At 40.4% G+C, this 20,670-nt stretch overlaps 1 protein-coding gene across 2 annotated transcripts in view; it reads left to right on the top strand.

Moving 5' to 3' along the window:
- sgcd (sarcoglycan, delta (dystrophin-associated glycoprotein)) overlaps positions 1 to 20,670 on the top strand; it is a 368,829-nt gene that overhangs the window by 249,731 nt on the left and 98,428 nt on the right. For both annotated transcript variants that reach the window (XM_059990538.1, XM_059990539.1), the window contains exon 3: positions 17,575 to 17,676. In XM_059990538.1, the coding sequence (XP_059846521.1) occupies positions 17,575 to 17,676 (102 nt within the window). The remainder of the gene's footprint in view (positions 1 to 17,574; positions 17,677 to 20,670) is intronic.

The following is a 20,670-nucleotide window of genomic DNA, read 5'->3' as shown; positions in this document are numbered from 1 at the left end:
TACATCTATAATATTGCTGACATCTACTACTGCTCTCCCTCAGCCATTCATCTCTGAAATTCACATCAATGTTAATAGTTTCATCCATTCCAATGTTTTTTTCTCATTCTCTGATGTCCCTAAGTTCAACTGATTATGTTTCAATTTAGCACGTCATGGTTGGAATTGCTAATTAACACTACTTCCTGATTCCTCCGAGGATCCCTTAGTGATTTGCTGTGTATCCCTTACCCTTACCCTCTTCCATTATCTTCAACCCTTCCACTTTAAGGGTTTTCATAAGGCTAACTTCTTTGTCAAATGCTGTCATTTTCTCCTTCTCTGGCTTGCCATTTGTATTTGAATCTCCCCATAAGAAGGAATATGGTCCTTTTTATCTACACTCAGTAGCATCTTTATTATACCTGTAAACCTGCTTGTTAATGCAAATAGTTAATCAACCAATCATGTGGCACAAAAGCACGCAGGCATGCTCAACGGGTTCAGAATGGAAAATCGGAAAGAAATGTGACATAAGTTACTTTGACCATAGAATGATCGTTGGTGCCAGATGAGGTAGTTTGATATCTCAGAAACTATTGACATCCTGGTATTTTCACACACAACATTCTCCAGAGTTTACAGAAATTGGTGTAAAAAAAACAAACAAAAAAATAAACCTTCCAGTGAGCAGTAGATCTATGGGTGAAAATGCTTTGTTAATGAGAGAGGTCAGAGGAGAGTGGACAGACTGGTTCAAACTGACTGGAAGGTGACAGAAACTCAAGTAACCACGCATTACAACAGTGGTGTGCAGAAGGGCATCTCTGAATGCACAACACGTCGAACCTTGAAGTGGATAGGCCTTAGCAGCGGAGGACCAGGAACATACAGTCAGTGGTCACTACAGGTGGGTACCTACTGTAATAAAGCAGTCAGAGAGTGTATATAAATGATGCCATTCAAGTACAAATTGTGATTATTTTGTTGCATGATATGGAGCTGCAGTCTTTGTCTCACTATAGTTTCAATGCACTTTCACTTAATAAAGAATTCCCATTTTCTTGCCTCAACTGTTTTTGGAATCAACTAACAGTGCAGACAAGTACAATGATAAAAGAACGCATTTGTTTATTATTTGCTCGTTGATGATGAATTAAAGAAAGTGGAGTGAAATTTGTTCTGAATTTGGAAGTCTCTCCCATGTTCTCCTGAAAGTAGTAATGTTATTATTATATTTTGCCACTGAAGCTCAGCCATTCGGGAGTCCCAGCAACAAGGATCAGAATGAAACTTGGCACTGTTGCTGTATATTTTGATTTAAATGGTAGGCCTGATTTCACATCAAGAGCATGCACTTGTTGCAGTAGATGCTAAAAATAAATACCAATGGTGGGTAGAAACCAAAGACCAAACATTCCTCAGCTAGGGATTAAAGTTCTGTAACCATCTGACGGCTCTCATCATTCACGGATAACTTGCCCTTGGCGGAAAGTTGGAGATTGACAAAATTTATTTCTTAATTATAGTCCTTCATGGATCATTTTTGCCTCTGGAACATTCATTAACTATAGAGAGCTGTTATTTTCCTAATACTAAGTTGCTTGATGTTTTAACTCTCCTCTCTTCCCCTAACAAATTTTTTGTATTCAGTGTACTTGTCTAATAGCAAGCCCTGAATAAATTACAATGACCTTTGATTTGGAAGCAATAAGCGCCAGGCTATGTCACTGGGTATATTTGCTTGCTTTTTGACCTGTTCTGCCCATTTATCATACCCATTTGTAGGCTGGCATTAAGTTTGTACCGAAGCTGAAGTAATTGTGACGTACTATCTGTTAGCAAGAGTGCTTAGTTTCATCTTTGTAATACTGGTATCATCTGACTCAACTCAACAACCTCTCCAGATGTCCGTAAATCCACGTAATTTTAAACAGCCTCAACTCGTAGATACCATGGACACAAATTCATTCATATTTTACTGCTAATCAATACTGACTGACAGTGTTACTCATTATATGAGAAGGCTTTCCTTCCTAAGTATTGATTGAATGTCAGAATAATGTAGAGTGACCCATGCAAGAGTTACCAAAGCTTAATATTCACTTCAAGCAGTCAAGAAAAAGCACTCCGTGCCTCAACAGCTCTTGAGCATGAAAATGGGCCTACCACCCAGTAAATGAAGAAGGAACTCAAGGATATCCAATTAGACTGTCAAGCAAGTCCAGTTTAAAAAAACACTATCGAGAGACTATGCATCACCATTGATTTGGTGAAGTGGGTTAAAACAATCTTCCTTTCCAGTTTGTTTTCTCTGGTAGTTTTTGCTCAACAACAGGAGTAGCCTCAGTTGCATAAAGACTTGCACAATCAGGCCTTTGTCCCAGGCTCGAAATAAGATTCAAGATTCAAGATTGTTTAATATCATTTTCAGTACACAAATGTAATGGAGAACAAAACAATTGTTACTTCAGCTCCACAGCTCTGATGGAGCACAAAACAAGAGAAGACAATAATAAAAAGAAACACAATATATATATATATATATATATAAATACACCATCATCATCATCATCATGTGCCATGTTGTATGACATGGGCAATCATGCCTTTGACCATAAAAATTCTTGGGAGTTTTTTCTACAGAAGTGGGTTACCATTGCCTTCTTCTGGATTGTGTCTCCACAGGATGGGTTACCCCAGCCATTATAAATGTTCTTCAGAGATTGCTTGCCTGGTGTCAGTGGTCACATAACCAGGACTCGTGAAATGCACCAGCTGCTCCCATGGCTTCATATGACCCTGATCAGGGGGTTATGCACTACACCTTGCCCAAGGGTGAAGGGAAGGAGCACCTTACACCTCCTTTGGCAGAGACATATTTCCACCACACCACTCAATAAATATATCTTATAAATAAATAGAATTGCTTATATACATAGATTGATTGCTTGTTCATAAAGAGAGGCAAGGCACAGGAATGTCTATTCATAAGGTGACTGACAGAAAATGATGAAATAATGGAGGCTGTGTGTGTAGAGGGGTGGTTTAGTGGTCAGAGGTGTCAATCAGCCTTATTAGTTGGGGAAAGTAATTGTTTTTGAGACTGGTAATCCTGGTGTAGATGCTATGTAGCCTCCACCCTAATGGGAGTGGGACAAACAGTCCATGAGCAGGTTTGTTGGGATCCTTCATAATGTTACTGTGCCTCTTCTGGCATCGTTCTGTAAATATGTCCTTGATGGCAAGAACGCAAGCTGATGGTAGTGATGCTTTGGGCAGTTTTGACTTCCTGTTGCAGAGCCTTCCTTTTGGCCCTACCAAGTAGTGATGCAGCATGTTAGGATGCTCCCTACTGCGCATCTGGAGAATAATGTGAATATGGATATGCATTGTCCACCTCTCTTCAGCCTCCTCAGAAAGTAGAAGATATAATCAAAGTAGAATGAATGTTGCATTTGAACTGATAGACATTGCCTGCAAAGATCAAAGTTTCGTAAAAGTATCTTTTATAAATGTATTTGAAAGGCAAACATGAGGAAATCTGCAAATGCTGGAAATGCAAGCAACACACACAAAATGCTGGTGGAACACAGCAGGCCAGGTAGCATCTATAGGGAGAAGCGCTGTCAACGTTTCGGGCCGAGACCCTTCGTCAGCATTTTGTGTGTGTTTCTTATATGAATGTATATTTGTGAGAGTAAAGCAGTAGGGATAGTGACTGTTGGACTTAAACATTAAAAATCCCTGATTCTTTTTTGGTGCAGATGGTTTTGCTGCTACCCAATTACATTCACTATTGGCTTCATTGCAATGTTTTTTTTTTGAGAGCACATTCAATATTCATGTATTCATATGAAGAAAATTAAGGTTCGAAACAGATTTCTGAAAAAGAAGTGGGGAATATTTCCCTGGGGTTGTACTACATCCCTTTCATGATAGAATGATTACACACATGAGCCTTCAAATACTATCAAATTGCATAACATTTTAATAGGCATCAAGAATGAACATTTCCTAAAGCCTGATTGCTAAGGGTTAGTCTCTAAGAGTTTTGTGTGCTTTTGGTATCTTTGTTCTCTGTGGTTAAGATGTATCTTTGTATGGAGGCTGCTGAAAGGGCATTGATCATCTTCATGTCTTTTTTCTGATTATACTGTTTTGGAAAGGTGAAGATTTTGACTGTGAGGTCAAATCGCAGCTGAAGCCTGCCCTGTGTTGCTTAAAGCATTCAAATTTGCTCAGGCCACTGCTGAGGAATACAATGATAAAGTCTCCTACATTTTTCCTGAATCTAACTTGCTATATTTCAATTTATATTGTTCACATTGTTATGGTTTGTAACTCTCAAAACATGAAACTACAGGGACCCAGGCTTAAACATGCATATTTCCTTTCTACTGTTGTGAGTCAAGATGTGATGGTATCATAACGTATGCCGTTCATGTACTTTTACATATTTTCTGGAATGAATTATGTAAACAACAAAGAATGTTTGAACAACATGTTCAGAATATTACTAGACTATTACCGAAATACTAAATACGCAACACACGTCTGCACAGATCCTGCTCCCTTTCAGCTGGCGGTACTTTGAAAAGAGCCAGCTAACGGCATTGTGCATGTTTACCATATATTGCAGCACAAAAATCCCATGTTCCGCAATGGAATGTAGGGACAGAGTCCAGCTACGCTGACTTGAGGAGTCAGCTACTCTTTGTGTCTGACAATTTTAAAGCAGCTATGGATTTGGTAATTATCGTTAGCCTATTTATTTAATTGGGATGGAAAAGATTAGTAAATAAGTTTTTTGCATTTTTATTTTAATCAATATTTTAAATTATCAGTTATAGGTGTTAAAATAAATCTGATGTGTATTTTTAAATAACTTTAAAATATTTATATCTATGTTTGCCTTTTTAACATGTGAGATTAGCAGAAGCATCCAGACCAGTTTCAAAGGCTTTTGACAGTAATAGCTGGCAAAGAAAATTAAAGTACTCACCTCTTGGGGCAAGTATCTACCCACATATCACTGCACCTCATAGACTGTGTCTGTGGCAGTTAGGCCTCCAGCTCAACTGGGCCCATGTGATTTCAAAAGATTAGTGAGGTGAGGATGAAAACCCAGGATCTGACATTAGTGAATGCTTCCATTATTAAAGCACTCACCTTGAGAATGGACTACCCTCCATTTCCCCCAATCTTGTGATATTTCCCATAGGCCCTAAAATCTCCCGCTGCCCTTCCTCCCCTCATTTACTGTCACCAACAAATACCTTGCTACGATCTACAATCCACCCCACCCCCACTCAGCTATTTGGAGAGGAGTCCACAGCCCGATCAGCCATGGATTTATTGAATGACAGAGCAGGTTTGATGGGTCAGATGGCCGACTCCTGCTACAGTTTCGTATGTTCCTGTTGCTGCAGGGGGCAATGGTATTTTTATTTTTAATATTTCTATGATATTCAGAGATATACTGAAAGTGATTAATTTAAATAAAATAAAATATATTTTAAAAAGTTAAAAATATAACTTTAAGACTTCAAATTAAAGTATAATAAGTTAGATAAAATTTAAATACAGTGAAAAACAAGAAGAAAATAATTACAGCAACACACACAAAATGCTGGTGGAACACAGCAGGCCAGGCAGCATCTATAGGGAGAAGCGCTGTCGATGTTTCGGGCCGAGACCCTTCATCAGGACTGACCGAAAGGAAAGATAGTAAGAGATTTGAAATTAGTGGGGGAGATGGAGAAATGCGAAATGATAGGAGAAGACTGGAGGGGGTGGGATGAAGCTAAGAGCTGGAAAGGTGATTGGCAAAAGTGATACAGAGCTGGAGAAGGGAAAGGATCATGGGACGGGAGGCCTCAGGAGAAAGAAAGGAACCGGGGGGAGCACCAGAGGGAGATGAAGAACAGGCAAACAACTAAATATGTCAGGGATGGGGTAAGAAGGGGAGGAGGTGCATTAACGGAAGATAGAGAAGTCAATGTTCATGCCATCAGGTTGGAGGCTACCCAGCCGGTATATAAGGTGTTGTTCCTCCAACCTGAGTTTGGATTCATTTTGACAATAGAGGAGACCATGGATAGACATAAATAATTACCTTAACTTGAATTTAATCATTCAATGGATATCTGTGATCTTGTTCAAATGCATTCATGTTCCAGCATCAAAGACATATTAAAAGTAAAATTGCATTTTCCCTTTGCAATCTGTCATGTATTATCAGCAGTAAAGCTGAGGTGCCTGATAATGTGCACCAAGACCCTTCAATCAGTGACATCTATCACTGAGCAGTGCCAAGATCCACAGTGGGATGGGACGTCAGATGTGCCAACATCTAACTGTCGGCATATTTCTGACACACATATTTAAGTGCCTGATTCAGAAGCCAAGGATGCTCTGAAGGTCAGAGGATGTGTGGGCGGCTAAATTTTGTGGCACTTATACCCTGGATATGTACGTCCGTGTCAATAAACTTGAAACTTGAAACTTGTAACAGTAGTTATTTACAGAACTGCTGCCACAGCAGTGTACCAACTGGCTCATTATTTAAATGGAAATCTTTAGATGAAGTTACTAGTGCCGAGGGTATGGAGAAACATTAACCTGTTCATCTGTGGAATAAGTGATAGGATGTTAAGTGAAATTGAGCGGATTGTAAAACGTGTGTTCTCTCTGATCGTGTCAGTTTGATATCAGGGTAAAGATCACTCTATACATCCAGAACCAATGGTTTAAATTCCCAAAAGTACAGCAGGAAACAAAGGACAATTGATGACTAGAAAACAAAACAGGCTGAAAGTAATCCATAATTCTGTTCTGATATATGCTTTACAAATTAGATGGATTTTGTAAGTCACAAATTAACCTCCTTTTCTGCTGGTTTCTGAAAACTCCCCTCATTGAACCATCCCAGACAGCAAGCAGTGCTAACTACTGTCATGATAATTGGTGTGACCCGCAGCATTCCCTCCAGCTATTCAAGAGATATTTAATCTACCAACATGCTAACTCTTTGATGAGGTGCAATGGGTATGTTATTGCCTTCTAGATGATGGGACTGTCATTGGCCTTGTGGAAGGCCACTACCACGTGAGAAGCATTGAGCTTTGCAGGTTACTGCTCTGTTATTGGTGTGTATAATCTATTTTTGAATTGACTACTCAAAGTGCCCTTGTTAGCTGAACAAGTAATAGGATGGTGCTGAAATAGAAGCTAATCATTTGTTGATCTAAAATATTTTGGCTGGTGAAATGAATACTAATGAAGTATTAGATTGATCAAATGGCTGACTGTCCCTTGGGACTATCCATTGACTGCAGTATGAATGCTGTCAATACAAGGTCTGTGTATCAGGCCTGAGAATTTAATTTCTTTCTAAAGACTCATTACATTTTTTTGATGCTTTCCTCTGATATGAATACAGATTCAGCAATAAGATGGTCAGGAAGTGTTGGGTGTTAGCCTGAGATCTTGGAAAAGGTCAAACAGAAAACCTAGTTATTATGACGGAGTCATTTCAGTACTTAACTGATTCTGGGACATGATAGGCACTCGCTGTCATTTATAAGGACTAAAATACAGTTACATGCAGAAATCGAAAGATCACTGCAGTTAATTTTATCTCTGGAATGAATTGTGTATAAGCGACTGCTGCCTCAGTACTAAATAGTTTGAATGAAATTGAGTCGCTGTATTTATCCAGTAACGACAAATGAAAAGACAAAGAAACATCTTTGAACTAAAACATCAGTTCTGTTTTTCTCTCTACACATATGCTCCCTAACTCACTGAGTGTTTCTAATATTTTCTGTTAGATGCCAGATTCAAGAGTAAAGTAGCTTGTCATTGCTGTCTGAGGATTATTTAGAGTTTTACAGCACAGAAATGTATTCATCAGTCTACCGTGTTTATGTTGACCTTGTTGCCCATCTACATTAATCCAATTGGCTCATATTAGAGCTGTACCCTTGCATATTTATGTTTGACAAAATGTCTCATAAATGAAGTAATTCCACCTGATTCAAACACCTCCTCTGACCAGCGCTTTCTTGATGTCAGCCATTCTCTATGTATAAAACCTTTACTTCAAAACCCCTTGAAAATTCCTTACTCTCACCAAAAACTTTTACCCTTTTGCTTTTGACGCCCAAGATTTTAGTTCTTTTGTTTTTTTGTGCCATTCCCAGTAAACTCTAGAGAATGTCATGTGAAGAAATCCCAGGAGATCAGTTTCTGAGTTGCTCAGACTACGCTGTCTGGCACCAACAATTGTTCCTCAGTCAAAGTCACTTGGATCACACTTCTGCCCCAGTCTGACATTTGGTCTGAACAACAACTGAACCTCTTGACCATGTCTGTGTGCTTTTATGCACTGAGTTGCTGCCACTGATTAGATATTTACATTAACAAGCTAGTGTACAGGTGTACCTAATAAATTGGCCACTGAGTGCATGTTTAATTGCTAATAAATAAAGTGTTGTAGCACGCCACTACGTTTCATCCCATAATATTACATCCTTTAACCTTACTGGATTTACACTACAGCTGGTGGTTCATAGTTTTACAATATTTGAAGCATAATTATTGTTTTTTTTACATATTGTGGGATTACTTTGCAACATAAAACCTCGTTATTTCTCCTAACAAGATTGTCAACTGTTTCAGGATCTCTTGGAAAGTAAAACACAGGGAAAAGTGCAAGAATCTTAAATACAGAAGCACTGCTAACAGCTGTTATCAGCAATATAATACGTGGATAATATGCAAAAATGCAAGACATGATATTACGATGTACACATCCTTCTCATACGATATGGCCTAAATTTACAGAGATATAGTGCACACCTCTTCAGCCATTTTAACAGTGATATAAAGCACTCCCTGTCACAGCTCTAGCAATATTTTATGCACAGCAGTTGTGATATAATTCTCATCCATCAGTGGTGTAAAGTATGAAATATGTCTAAATCATCGATTTAATGCAGTGAGAACTGCATGTTCAGCTAAAGATATAACTCTCACATGTACTGTGATATAATGTGCAGAATTCTTGTAATACTGTGTCAGCTATATAATGCATGTATGCCAATGGGCACATGCTTGCTAACAAATGTAGAACCAAGTCTACTTAACATTCGGATCACCAGCAGTATTCAGAACACTTGGCTAGTGACATTGTGCTCATTTCACAGGCAAAATGTGTTAATATCTCCAGTGATGTACAGTACTCATCCAGCCATAAAATATCCACGCCATGTTGTTACATAGAACATAGAATAGTACAGCACATTACAGGCCCTTCGGCCCACAATGTTGTGCCAACCCTCATACCCTGCCTCCCGTATAACCCCCACCTTAAATTCCTCCATATACCTGTCTAGTAGTCTTTTAAATTTCACTAGTGTATCTGCCTCCACCACTGACTCAGACAGTGCATTCCATGCACCAACCACTCTCTGAGTGAAAAACCTTCCTCTAAAATCCCCTTTGAACTTCCCTCCCCTTACCTTAAAGCCATGTCCTCTTGTACTGAGCAGTGATGCCCTGGGGAAGAGATGCTGGCTGTCCACTCTGTCTATTCCTCTAAATATCTTGTACACCTCTATCATGTCTCCTCTTATCCTCCTTCTCTCCAAAGAGTAAAGCCCTAGCTCCCTTAATCTCTGATCATAATCCATACTCTCTAAACCAGGCAGCATCCTGGTAAATCTCCTCTGTACCCTTTCCAATGCTTCCACATCCTTCCTATAGTGAGGCAACCAGAACTGGACTCAGTACTCCAAGTGTGGCCTAACTAGAGTTTTATAGAGCTGCATCATTACATCGCGTCTCTTAAACTCTATCCCTCGACTTATGAAAGCTAACACCCCATAAACTTTCTTAACTACCCTATCTACCTGTGAGGCAACTTTCAAGGATCTGTGGACATGTACCCCCAGATCCCTCTGCTTCTCCACACTACCAAGTATCCTGCCATTTACTTTGTACTCTGCCTTGGAGTTTGTCCTCCCAAAGTGTAACACCTCACACTTCTCTGGGTTGAACTCCATCTGCCACTTCTCAGCCCGCTTCTGCATCCTATCAATAACTCTCTGCAATCTTCGACCATCCTCTACACTATCTACAACACCACCAACCTTTGAGTCGTCTGCAAACTTGCCAACCCACCCTTCTACCCCCGACATCCAGGTCATTAATAAAAATCACAAAAAGTAGAGGTCCCAGAACAGATCCTTGTGGGACAACACTAGTCACAACCCTCCAATCTGAATGTACTCCCTCCACCATGACCCTCTGCCTTCTACAGACAAGCCAATTCTGAATCCACCTGGCCAAACTTCCCTGGATCCCATGCCTTCTGACTTTCTGAATAAGCCTACCATGTGGAACCTTGTCAAATGCCTTACTAAAATACATGTAGATCACATCCACTGCACTACACTCATCTATATGCCTGGTCGCCTCCTCAAAGAACTCTATCAGGTTTGTTAGGCATGATCTGCCCTTCACAAAGCCATGCTGACTGTCCCTGATCAGACCATGATTCTCTAAATGCCCATAGATCCTATCTCTAAGAATCTTTTCCAACAGCTTTCCCATCACAGACGTAAGGCTCACTGGTCTATAATTACCTGGACTATCCCTACTACCTTTTTTGAACAAGGGGACAACATTCGCCTCCCTCCAATCCTCCGGTGCCATTCCTGTGGACAACGAGGACATAAAGATCCTAGCCAGAGGTTCAGCATTCTCTTCCCTTGCCTCGTGGAGCAGCCTGGGGAATATTTTGTCAGGCCCCGGGGACTTATCCGTCCTAATGTATTTTAACAACTCCAACACCTCCTCTCCCTTAATATCAACATGCTCCAGAACATCAACCTCACTCACATTGTCCTCACCGTCATCAAGTTTCCTCTCAGTGGTGAATACCAAAGAGAAGTATTCATTGAGGACCTCGCTCACTTCCACAGCCTCCAGGCACATCTTCCCACTTTTATCTCTAATTGGTCCCACCTCCACTCCTGTCATCCTTTTGTTCTTCACATAATTGAAGAATGCCTTGAGGTTTACCCTACTTGCCAAGGCCGTCTCATGCCCCCTTCTTGCTCTTCTCAGCCCCTTCTTAAACTCCTTTCTTGCTACCATATATTCCTCAATAGACCCATCTCATCCTTGCTTCCTAAACCTCATGTATGCTGAACTCATGCTGCTAGAGATATAATGGTTGTATCAGCAGTCGTATAAATCTCATATATAACAATATACCTTCAGTGACCACTTTATTAGATGCCTCTTGTACCTAACAAAGTGGCCACTGAATGTACGTTCCTGGTCTGCTGCCGTAGGTCGTCCACTTCAAGTTTCAACATGTGTTGAGAGATGTTTTTTCTGCATACTATTATTGCAATAGGTGGTTATTTGTGCTACTGTTGCCATCCAGTCAGCTTGAACCAGTTGGACAATCTCCTCCAACATCTCTGATGAACAGGGCATTTTTGCCCACAGAACTGCTCCTCACTGGTAATTGTTTGAACCATTCCACTGTTCTCTGTAGGCTCTAGAAACTGTTGTGTGTGAAAATCCCCTGTCTGGTACCAACAATCATTCTACATTCAAAGTCACTTAGATCATATTTGTTCTCCATTCTAATGTCTGAGCAACAGCTGAACCTGTTGACCATGTCTGCAGGCTTTTATGCATTGAGTTAATGCCAATCAGGTATTTGCATTAATAAGCAGGTGTACCTAATAAAGTGGCTACTGGGTTTAATAATATACACAATGATAGGAATCTCCTAGCAATATGATGCTCATGTTCCCTGCCGTATAAAACGTGCACTGTGTGTTTTATAATGCACATTCAGCCAGTGATATAATGCTAGATCTTGCAGGAAAGAACCATCAATTTGCATTCCCTGCACATCCCCACATTGTTGAGTTGTTTGCAAAGGGCTGATTCCTCTGACCCTGTGCTCTGCCGTGTCGAGGAGCAATGCCTGCGTGACAATTGGACCTCGGGCACTGAAGTGTGGAGACCACGCCTGTGGAAGGCCCCAGACAGGCAAGCTGGGGAGAACTTTGCCAGCTGTGAAAGCTCTGAGGTATTTTAATAGCATTAAGTATTTATTACATTCAGTCAGAGAAATTTGAATTAAAGCTGAAGTTAAAAAATAAAAGGTGCTTAAAAATCAAGGCATGAAACCTCATTAAACACATGAAAAGCAGATTTAATTAAAACATTAAGCTGAGGCAAAATAATTAAAAGGATACACCTTTCCTTTGTCTTCTAATCCATCTGTCTTCTCACTGTAATCAGTGGGCTATCAGTGGGCTACCATGCTGGCTCCATCCTGTCTCGGGATTGCAGTGGTACCATCGCCAACCTACCCCTTCTCCCATCGCCAACCTACCCCTTCTCCCACCACTAACCTACCCCTTCTCCCACCACCAACCTACCCCTTCTCCCTTCGCCAACCTACCCCTTCTTCCACCACTAACCTACCCCTTCTCCCACCACCAACCTACCCCTTCTCCCACCGCCAACCTACCCCTTCTCCCACCACCACCATCCATCTGCAGAATCTCAGTTAGACTCCCTGTGGATCCTAGTGATTGAATGTATTGACAGAGCAACTCCATCTGTTAGTCTGTAAATCCCAGATTTCTGCAATTGTAAGCTTGCATGGAAGTCTGAGAGTTACAGCCACTCAACTGGCTGAACACTAAGGTTTCCAGTTGGAACCAAAGCAAAAATTCCGTGATGTCTATCCAAAGCCATGAAATCTACTTCACTATTTTGCTCTCATTTTGCACAGTTTATTTATTTTTAAATAAATTTGTTATTGTAACTGATACTTTTTTTATGTATTGCATTGCAGTGCTACTGTAAAACAACAAAGTCTACACCATACAGTATGCCAGTGATAATAAACCTGATTTGGATTCTGAAGTACAGACTTGTAAATTCTAAATCACTAGTGCGTTGTCCAGTTTTCCAGCATATAAAGATACCTCTATTTTGTTTAGTTTGTACATTAAGAAAGGCTTGAAGATACAGTCGTGATAAAACTATTTTTTAAAACTCTTTAACAGTTAGTGGCCCATTTTCTTGACTCCTTGAAGTGTGGGAGCTTCCAAAGCTGTGAGCCTTCTTTAAGCATGATCTCAACTCTTCTGTCCTTTTGAGTGACCTCACCTATTTCCTACAATAGGTGCTGAGCTCAGAACACAGAGTAACAGCAGCATAAAAATAACAGTTCTCGTCTAGCGAAGAAATGCTCAGCTGTCGTTTGCATCTCTCAGTGGGTAGATTATGTTGCTCCATACATTAGGACAACATATCATTAAGTTGGTACTGCAGTGACAAAAAAAAAGCTAAGCTGTTTTTGCAACAAAACAGAACTGATCTAATAAGTTGATTTGGATTTCTTCAGGTAGATTCAGTCCTTAGAAAACACTTGACAGAACAGCACTGTTTTGCTTGGAGTTGTATTTCAGTGTCTAACCTTCCATAATATCAGTTTATCTGGATCTCGTGTTGCTTTGAAAGTTTATAATATGTTTACTAAAAACTAATTCAAAGATTAATTCACCTCTCTATATAAGATTGAAATTAGCTATGCTACTTTTAAGCCTTATACAACACATCCACCATAGTAACATAGTTTACATATGGTGTTCATAAAGTAGCTTCTTTCATTTACACTGGGAGGCTAAGTAAAATGAAGACTGTAGGACAGATCAATCATTTCTGTCCTAGTACTATTTAGCATGCCAGTTTGGGGCCATTGCTTACTATAAACAGCTCAGCAGCTCCCTATAACTGAATTTTTTATGTCAGCTGTGTGGTGCTCAGCCTGTCTGCAGAAACTTTAGGTCGAATAAATTGTCTAAGCCTAAAATCTTTATGACTTTTGATTTAGAAATTTTGCAGAAGTGTCTATGGATGAAAATTGGAAGCATTGATACATATTAATGGGTGAGGGACACACATTCACACTGAATTTATTTTCTATTCATTCAGTAGTGAATGCATTTCAATTTAGATTAGCATTTTCTGTCCATTCCAAACTACCAGTGAGAAGGCTGATGAGGAGTGTCCTTCTGGAACCTTCACAGTCCATGTCATAATAAAGGAGAAAAAAAAGAGATGCATAGTAGCTATAGGCAAGTAGGAACAAATGAGGTGCTTACAGACTACAAGATATGCAAGCGAACACTCAGGACAGAAATCAGGAAGGCTAGAAGTTGCTTCCGCAGGCAAAGTGAAGGAGAATCCTAAGGGGTTCCACAGGTATGTTAAGAGCAAAAGGATGGCTAGGGACAAAATTGGTCCTCTAGAAGACCAGAGTGGTAATCCATGTCTGGAGCCTAAACAGATGGGGGAGGACTTAGATGCATTCTTTGCATCTGTATTTACTTGGGATACAGATTCAGAGTCTATAGAAGTGAGGTAAAGCAGCATCAACTTCTTGGACACTGTACAAATTATAGAGGAGGAGCTATTTACCAGCCTGAGGCAAATCAGAATGGATAAAACCCCAGGACCTGACAAGATTTTCCCTTGTACCCTATAGGAGACAAGTGCAGAAATTGCTGGGGCCCTAGCAGAGATTTTTAGATCATCCTTAGTGACAGGAGAGGTACGGGAGAATTGGCAGATAGCCAATGTTCCGCTGTTTAAAAAAGGCTCTAAACAGAAACCAGTGAGTCTGACGTCAGTTGCGGGAAACTTATTGGAAGGTATTCTAATGAACTGGATATATAAGCATTTGGACAGTCATGGACCGATTAAGGATAGTCTGCGTGGCTTTGTGCATGGCAGATCATGTCTAACCGATCTTTCTCGAGGAAGTTACCAGGAAAGAGGATGAAGGCAAGGCAGTGGAAGTTGTCTACGTGGACTTTAGTAAGGCTTTTGACAAGGTCCCGCATGGGAGGCTGGTCAATAAGGTTCAGTCACTTAGCATTCAGGAGGTGGTAAACTGGTTTAGACATTGGCTTTGTGGGAGAAGCCAAAGAGTAGTAGTAGAGGGTTGACTCTCTGACTGGAGGCCTGTGTCTACTGGTGTGCCACAGGGATTGGTCCTCGTCACCTATATCAATGATTTGGATGATAATGTGTTTAATCGGAGAGCAAATTTGCAACCAACAACAAGACTGGGGGTGTAGTGGACAGTGAGGAAGACTATCATGGCTTACAGAGGGACTTGCAACAGCTGGAAAAATGGGCTGAAAATGGCAGATGGAATTTAATACAGACCAGTGCAAAGTTTTGCACTTTGGTAGGACCAAATATGTGGGTCTTACGCAGTGAATAGTAGGGCACCAATGAGTGTGGTAGAACAAAAGGATCTGGGAATAGCAGGGAAAACATCTTCACTCAGTGTGTCGAGAGTGAGTGGAATAAGTTGCCAGCTCAAGTGGTGCATACAAATAGGTTAGGACTGTATTCCTTAGAAAGTAGAAGATGGAGAGGAGACTTGACAGAGGTATACAATATTATGAGGGGCATTGTTAGAGTAAATGCAAGCAGGCTTTTTTCACTGTGGCTATATGGGACTACACTCAGTTCATGGGTTATGGGTGAAAGGGGAACATGAGGGGGCACTTCTTTACTCAGAGGGTCATGAGTGAGTAGAATGAGCTGCCAGTTCAAGTGGTGGATGCGAGCTCAATTTCAACATTTAAGAGAAGTTTTGATAGATACATGGGATAGTAGGGATATGGAGGGCTATAGTCCAGCTGCAGGTCATTGGGAGTAGACAGTATAAATAGTTTTGGCATGGACTAGATGGGCCAAAGGGCCTGTTTCTGTGCTGTATTTCTCTATGACTCTATAACAGTTTACCCACAATACTCTTGGAGAGAGGGTCCCAAGATTTTAACTCAGCGATAATGCATGAATACCAGTTTGCTTCCATGTCAATGGGTGGGTGCCTTGGAGGTGATTTTAAAAGTACTTGATTCCTTTTTACCTGATGGGCTTAGGAAATCCTATTGGAGAAGACTTGGTGGATTGCTAACATTGCAAATTATAGAATGCATAGATAACTACCTCTTCACTGCCAGAGCCAGAGTAAGGTTGTTTTTATATATAAGATGGTGATTGGGGCAACAGTCAAGGGAGCTGTATTGATTTGGATGCTGTTGCATTTCCTGAACTTTGCCGGACACTGTCAGTAAGGTAATTTGTAGCAAGTCAGAAGTGAGCCAATGCACACAGTATACCCAGGTTCTTGCAGCTGTGTTACTTATGTGGCTGCTCAGTGACGATGGTATTGAATTTGTTGATGACAATAGTGTCAAATGTCAAAGGGTGATGATTGATCCCTCTTTAATTGAAGATGGTAATTTCTTTGGCATTTTTGTGGTACAACTGTTACTTGCCACTTAGCTCAAGTCTAAATGCTGTAGAGGTCTCACTGTGTGTAGATGCCGGCTGCATCACTATCTGAACATTTGCAAGTAGAAATCGCTTGTGAGCATCTGACCTTACTTTGGAGGGAAGGTCATTGCTGAAGCAGCAGAAGGTGGTGTACTCTTTAACACCTTATTCTGACAACCACCTCTTCCAGTAAAGAGCATCTGTTTTACATACAGATATCCCTCATATTTACTTCAGTGGAATTTCTGATAGCTGTGAATTTGTCCTCAGGGAATCTGTGAGTGAACATTCTAACTGCTCAGTGTGTCATAGATTTCACAGAATTCTTTAAGAAGGTGAGTGTGCTGAGGTTTATAGACTGCTCCACTTCAAGGGATTGGATAATTAAAGTGTCTCAGAATGCAATTGGTTCTGATTTAGCTCATAGTATTGAACATTTAAGCAATTTTTATTTGTATATCAGTATAAAAATACTGTAGTTGTTCATGAATATTTCAATGTTTGCTCAACATTATTAGACAATTAATCTTATGGACTTCTGGAGCAGTTCGGAGAAAACAAGGAGCACCGTGAAGAGATGTGGATTTGATATATATAACAGCTCAATATTCTTCCTTCCCCAAAGCCAAAACTACTTTTATTAAAAGAAAAAGGTAGAACTCTCAATTAACCAGAGGAATAAGGTTCCCTAACTAAATTATGGCACAATTGGGTTCCAAATATTTTGTGGCTTATATAACCATATAACAATTACAGCACGGAAACAGGCCATCTCAGCCCTTCTAGTCCATGCTGAACGCTTACTCTCACCTAGTCCCACTGACCTGCACTCAGCCCATAAGCTTCCATTCCTTTCCTGTCCATATACCTATCCAATTTTTTTAAATGACAATATCGAACCTATTTTATTCCATAATTATATTATTCCTTTGTTAAAAATACTATGTGCAGGGTTTGAGTCAGAGAGAGCTATTCAGACCAATGGTAACTAAATTTACTCCAAAATCGGTGAAGAAGCAATGAGATCCATTAAATCAATGCTAGAACTAGAAATCATTGGAATAGATTCTTCACCTTGCCATCTGGACCCATATCAAATTGAACTTGCTCATTGCCTAAATGTGGGTTTGACGTGTTTATCTCTTGCCAGCCTGTGATTTGACATTACCATTTTTTTTTCCATTGCAGGATGGCATGGGGCATCTAAGAATCACTGACAAGGGTCTGCGGTTAGAAGGACCGTCTGAGTTTTTGCAGCCTTTGTATGCCAAAGAAATCCGATCCAAAGCAGTAAGTGAAGAACTCCATAAGTGCTATCAGAGGGCAGTGTTGAATTTAGTCAGCATGGGCATAATATGTATACTCCAAGTCAGTAACTTTCAGTAATACAAAATAAATGTATTCTGTTTTTTCAAAACTATCACATTTGCAGTGCTGGATGCAGTAGTTATGCACAGCTGTCCTGCATGTATGGTCCAGGACACAATCGATTATGTGCCATTATACCATCTGCTCACACTTAAGCCATGAATAACACAGGAAGCATAACAACCATAGTGTTTCAATCTCTCAGTGGTGCCACATGGCAGGCAACAAACACCATCAATCATATCCATTGGCAGTTTCTTAATTACCTGGCAAGACAATATTGGACTGCTTTTACTGCATATAAGTCAGCGGAGATCCAAACGGGGAGCTGCACCATTTTCTGCTTAGATGGGTTAGCCCTCTGCGACATACCATGCGTGTGCCACATTGCAGTGAGCTAATGTAGCCTTTTGTTGCATGAATGAAGACACAGGAGAAAAGTACTGGTAAATATGTAATAGCCTCTTTATTTGACAAAACAAGATACAGCAGGCATCATATGGTGACCCCTTTGGGTGAGAAAGGTCTGCCTGGCCTACCTCTACACAACATTTTATGTGCTGAGGATCAAAGAAAATTCGGGACAATTCAAACAAATCCATATTTACGATCCACTGTTTAAGCTACACGTGACAGTTTCAAATGCTTGCATCTTCCCAGCATCACACCCAAAATAAGTATTACTGTCGTACCATGCCATGGGATGTTGATTGGATTCATGCATATGTAGACAATCCGTTACATGCCTGTTTCCTGGTCTGTCTAGCCTGCACTTAAAATGTAATCTTCAATGCATATTCGAATCTGAAGGCTAGGGGCTGAAGTTGGTTAAATTAGGCTATGCCCACACTACACCGGATAAATCCATAATCGAAGCTTTTTCTCTTTGTTTTTACCCTCCGTTCACACTAAAACGGGATTTTTGTCCCCTGATACTAGAGCTTTTCAGAAACGCTGTCCAGTCTGGGTATTTTTGAAAACACGGATTCGACAGATCAGTGTGGACAGGGAAACCGGAAAAATTTTAAAACGCTGTCAGATGGTAGTCCATCATTTCATTGTTTTCTTGAACGCAACCTAACAATTTCAGAACAGACAGCAATGAGACTGAAGCCAGAAGAGTTAGAAATGTACTGACCAAATAGTTTAACCTATAACTTACTGAATAAATAAATATACTCACTTTGCCCTGTTTTCTGTCCTTGCTCGTATGAAGGTGGTTTACCTATTTATGCAAGTACTTCTCTGACAATAGATGTGTAACAGCCTAATGTAACGTTGTGTGGAAATACAAGATAATACTGATGCAGACACGTTTTACACATTTAACAAGGAGCTTTATTAATGCAACAGAGTTCGACAGTTTTTCAACGTTTGTTGTCAGCTGGGTCAATCTGTCCGTGAACTCCCTGTCAGTTGCCTCCGTACGCTCCAATATTTGTTTTTTTTTTAACTTTTAAGCTCTCTTGCTCGAGACCCAACAGCTGTCCACCATTTTAAGTTTTTTCTAGTCTGTAACTACACAAACATGTACTTTCGTGGCGAGATTCGACACGAAACATGTCGCTTGTTTTCCGTAGATGTTTCCTGCGCATGCGCAGTAGGAGGAGATTCACCAAAATCTCTGTTTCAATGTGGATAGAGATATTTTTTAAAATGCATAGTGTGGACGCCTATCATTTTCACACAAAACCGGTGTTTTCAAAATTATCCAGTCTAGTGTGGATGTAGCCTTAGTTGCTATAGGTGCTAATGTGGCGACCCACTTCCTAGCGCACTCGAACCGGCTCACAAATAGCCAGCGTGCCGGCACAAAGGCCAGTCCCAAAAGGGTGCCAGGTCTGCTTCACCAACAAAGGGAAAAGCCTGCGGGGGTTGTGAGTACGTGCCCCTACAGCATCCGCGCCTGGGGATGGTGGGATCAGGGAGGCTTTAAAACAAGGCTGTGAAGTTCGAATAAAATCTTTCTTTAACTGCAGTTTACCGACTCCGTGTCGTTATTTTAGCGCTGCGTGTAGCACACCGCTACACTAACCCCAAAAATTGCTCTAACACAGCCAATGAAAGTCAGGTTGTTGCAGTTTTCAGCATCCTAATGCAGTGTCATCAAGCTGCAGTGCAGACATAGTACAGTAAACTTGATTGGCAATCAAGGCCTTTCAGCTTGAGAACACTTTGTTATATCCATATGCATTTTCCTATCTCAGTAGGAGTTCCTGTAAACTAACTACGGTCCGATAGTAACTACCCTTTTCCAAATACCTCAAACGATAGAGAGGAGTAATTACGGATGAAAGACTGAAGTATTTCAGTTATAAATGTAAATGTGGTAATTTAAATTGAAAAGCAAAACTAGAAATTTAAATTGGGACCCAATTTATATGACAGGCCTGAATTAATTATCGTCTGCCATCCAACATCCCTTATAGAGGGTACTTGGTGTGAAAGTTTTGTGCTGTGTTATATGAGATTGATTTCAGTTTTGTAGATGATTGTGAAATAAGGGCAAAACAGCTTTGTGTATAAATGCAGTTATTTGCTGGAAGTGCAGCAGCCAATAAAGAGGTTGGTGTTACTAACATCTAACTTGAGCAGCTTTAACGTTGCCATTTGGTAATGTGAGATAATAGATTTTCCACCTGTTGTACAACTCACATAATTTTCTTTTCCAATGGATTTTCATTTCTCTCATGGGCAGACTAAAGTTGAGGATGAATATTTGCTGTATAGTGTAAATAGATTGAAACTGAAAAGTCTCCTGGGCCATATAATCTTGGAAATAAGACACAATGGAATAAGTTTGCAGCATGCAGGGCACGATACTGAAAGATTAATTGCCTACTTGAGAGGTTAAGCAGGTTTGGAATACAGTGTAGCAAAAGCTAAAAGTGTTTTGCTGCCAAATCGGAACATCCT

Source organism: Hypanus sabinus, chromosome 15 (genome assembly GCF_030144855.1).
Source record: "Hypanus sabinus isolate sHypSab1 chromosome 15, sHypSab1.hap1, whole genome shotgun sequence".
Lineage (NCBI taxonomy): Eukaryota > Metazoa > Chordata > Chondrichthyes > Myliobatiformes > Dasyatidae > Hypanus > Hypanus sabinus.
Note: the sequence above shows the minus strand (reverse complement) of the source record. Positions and strands in the feature narration are given on the sequence as shown.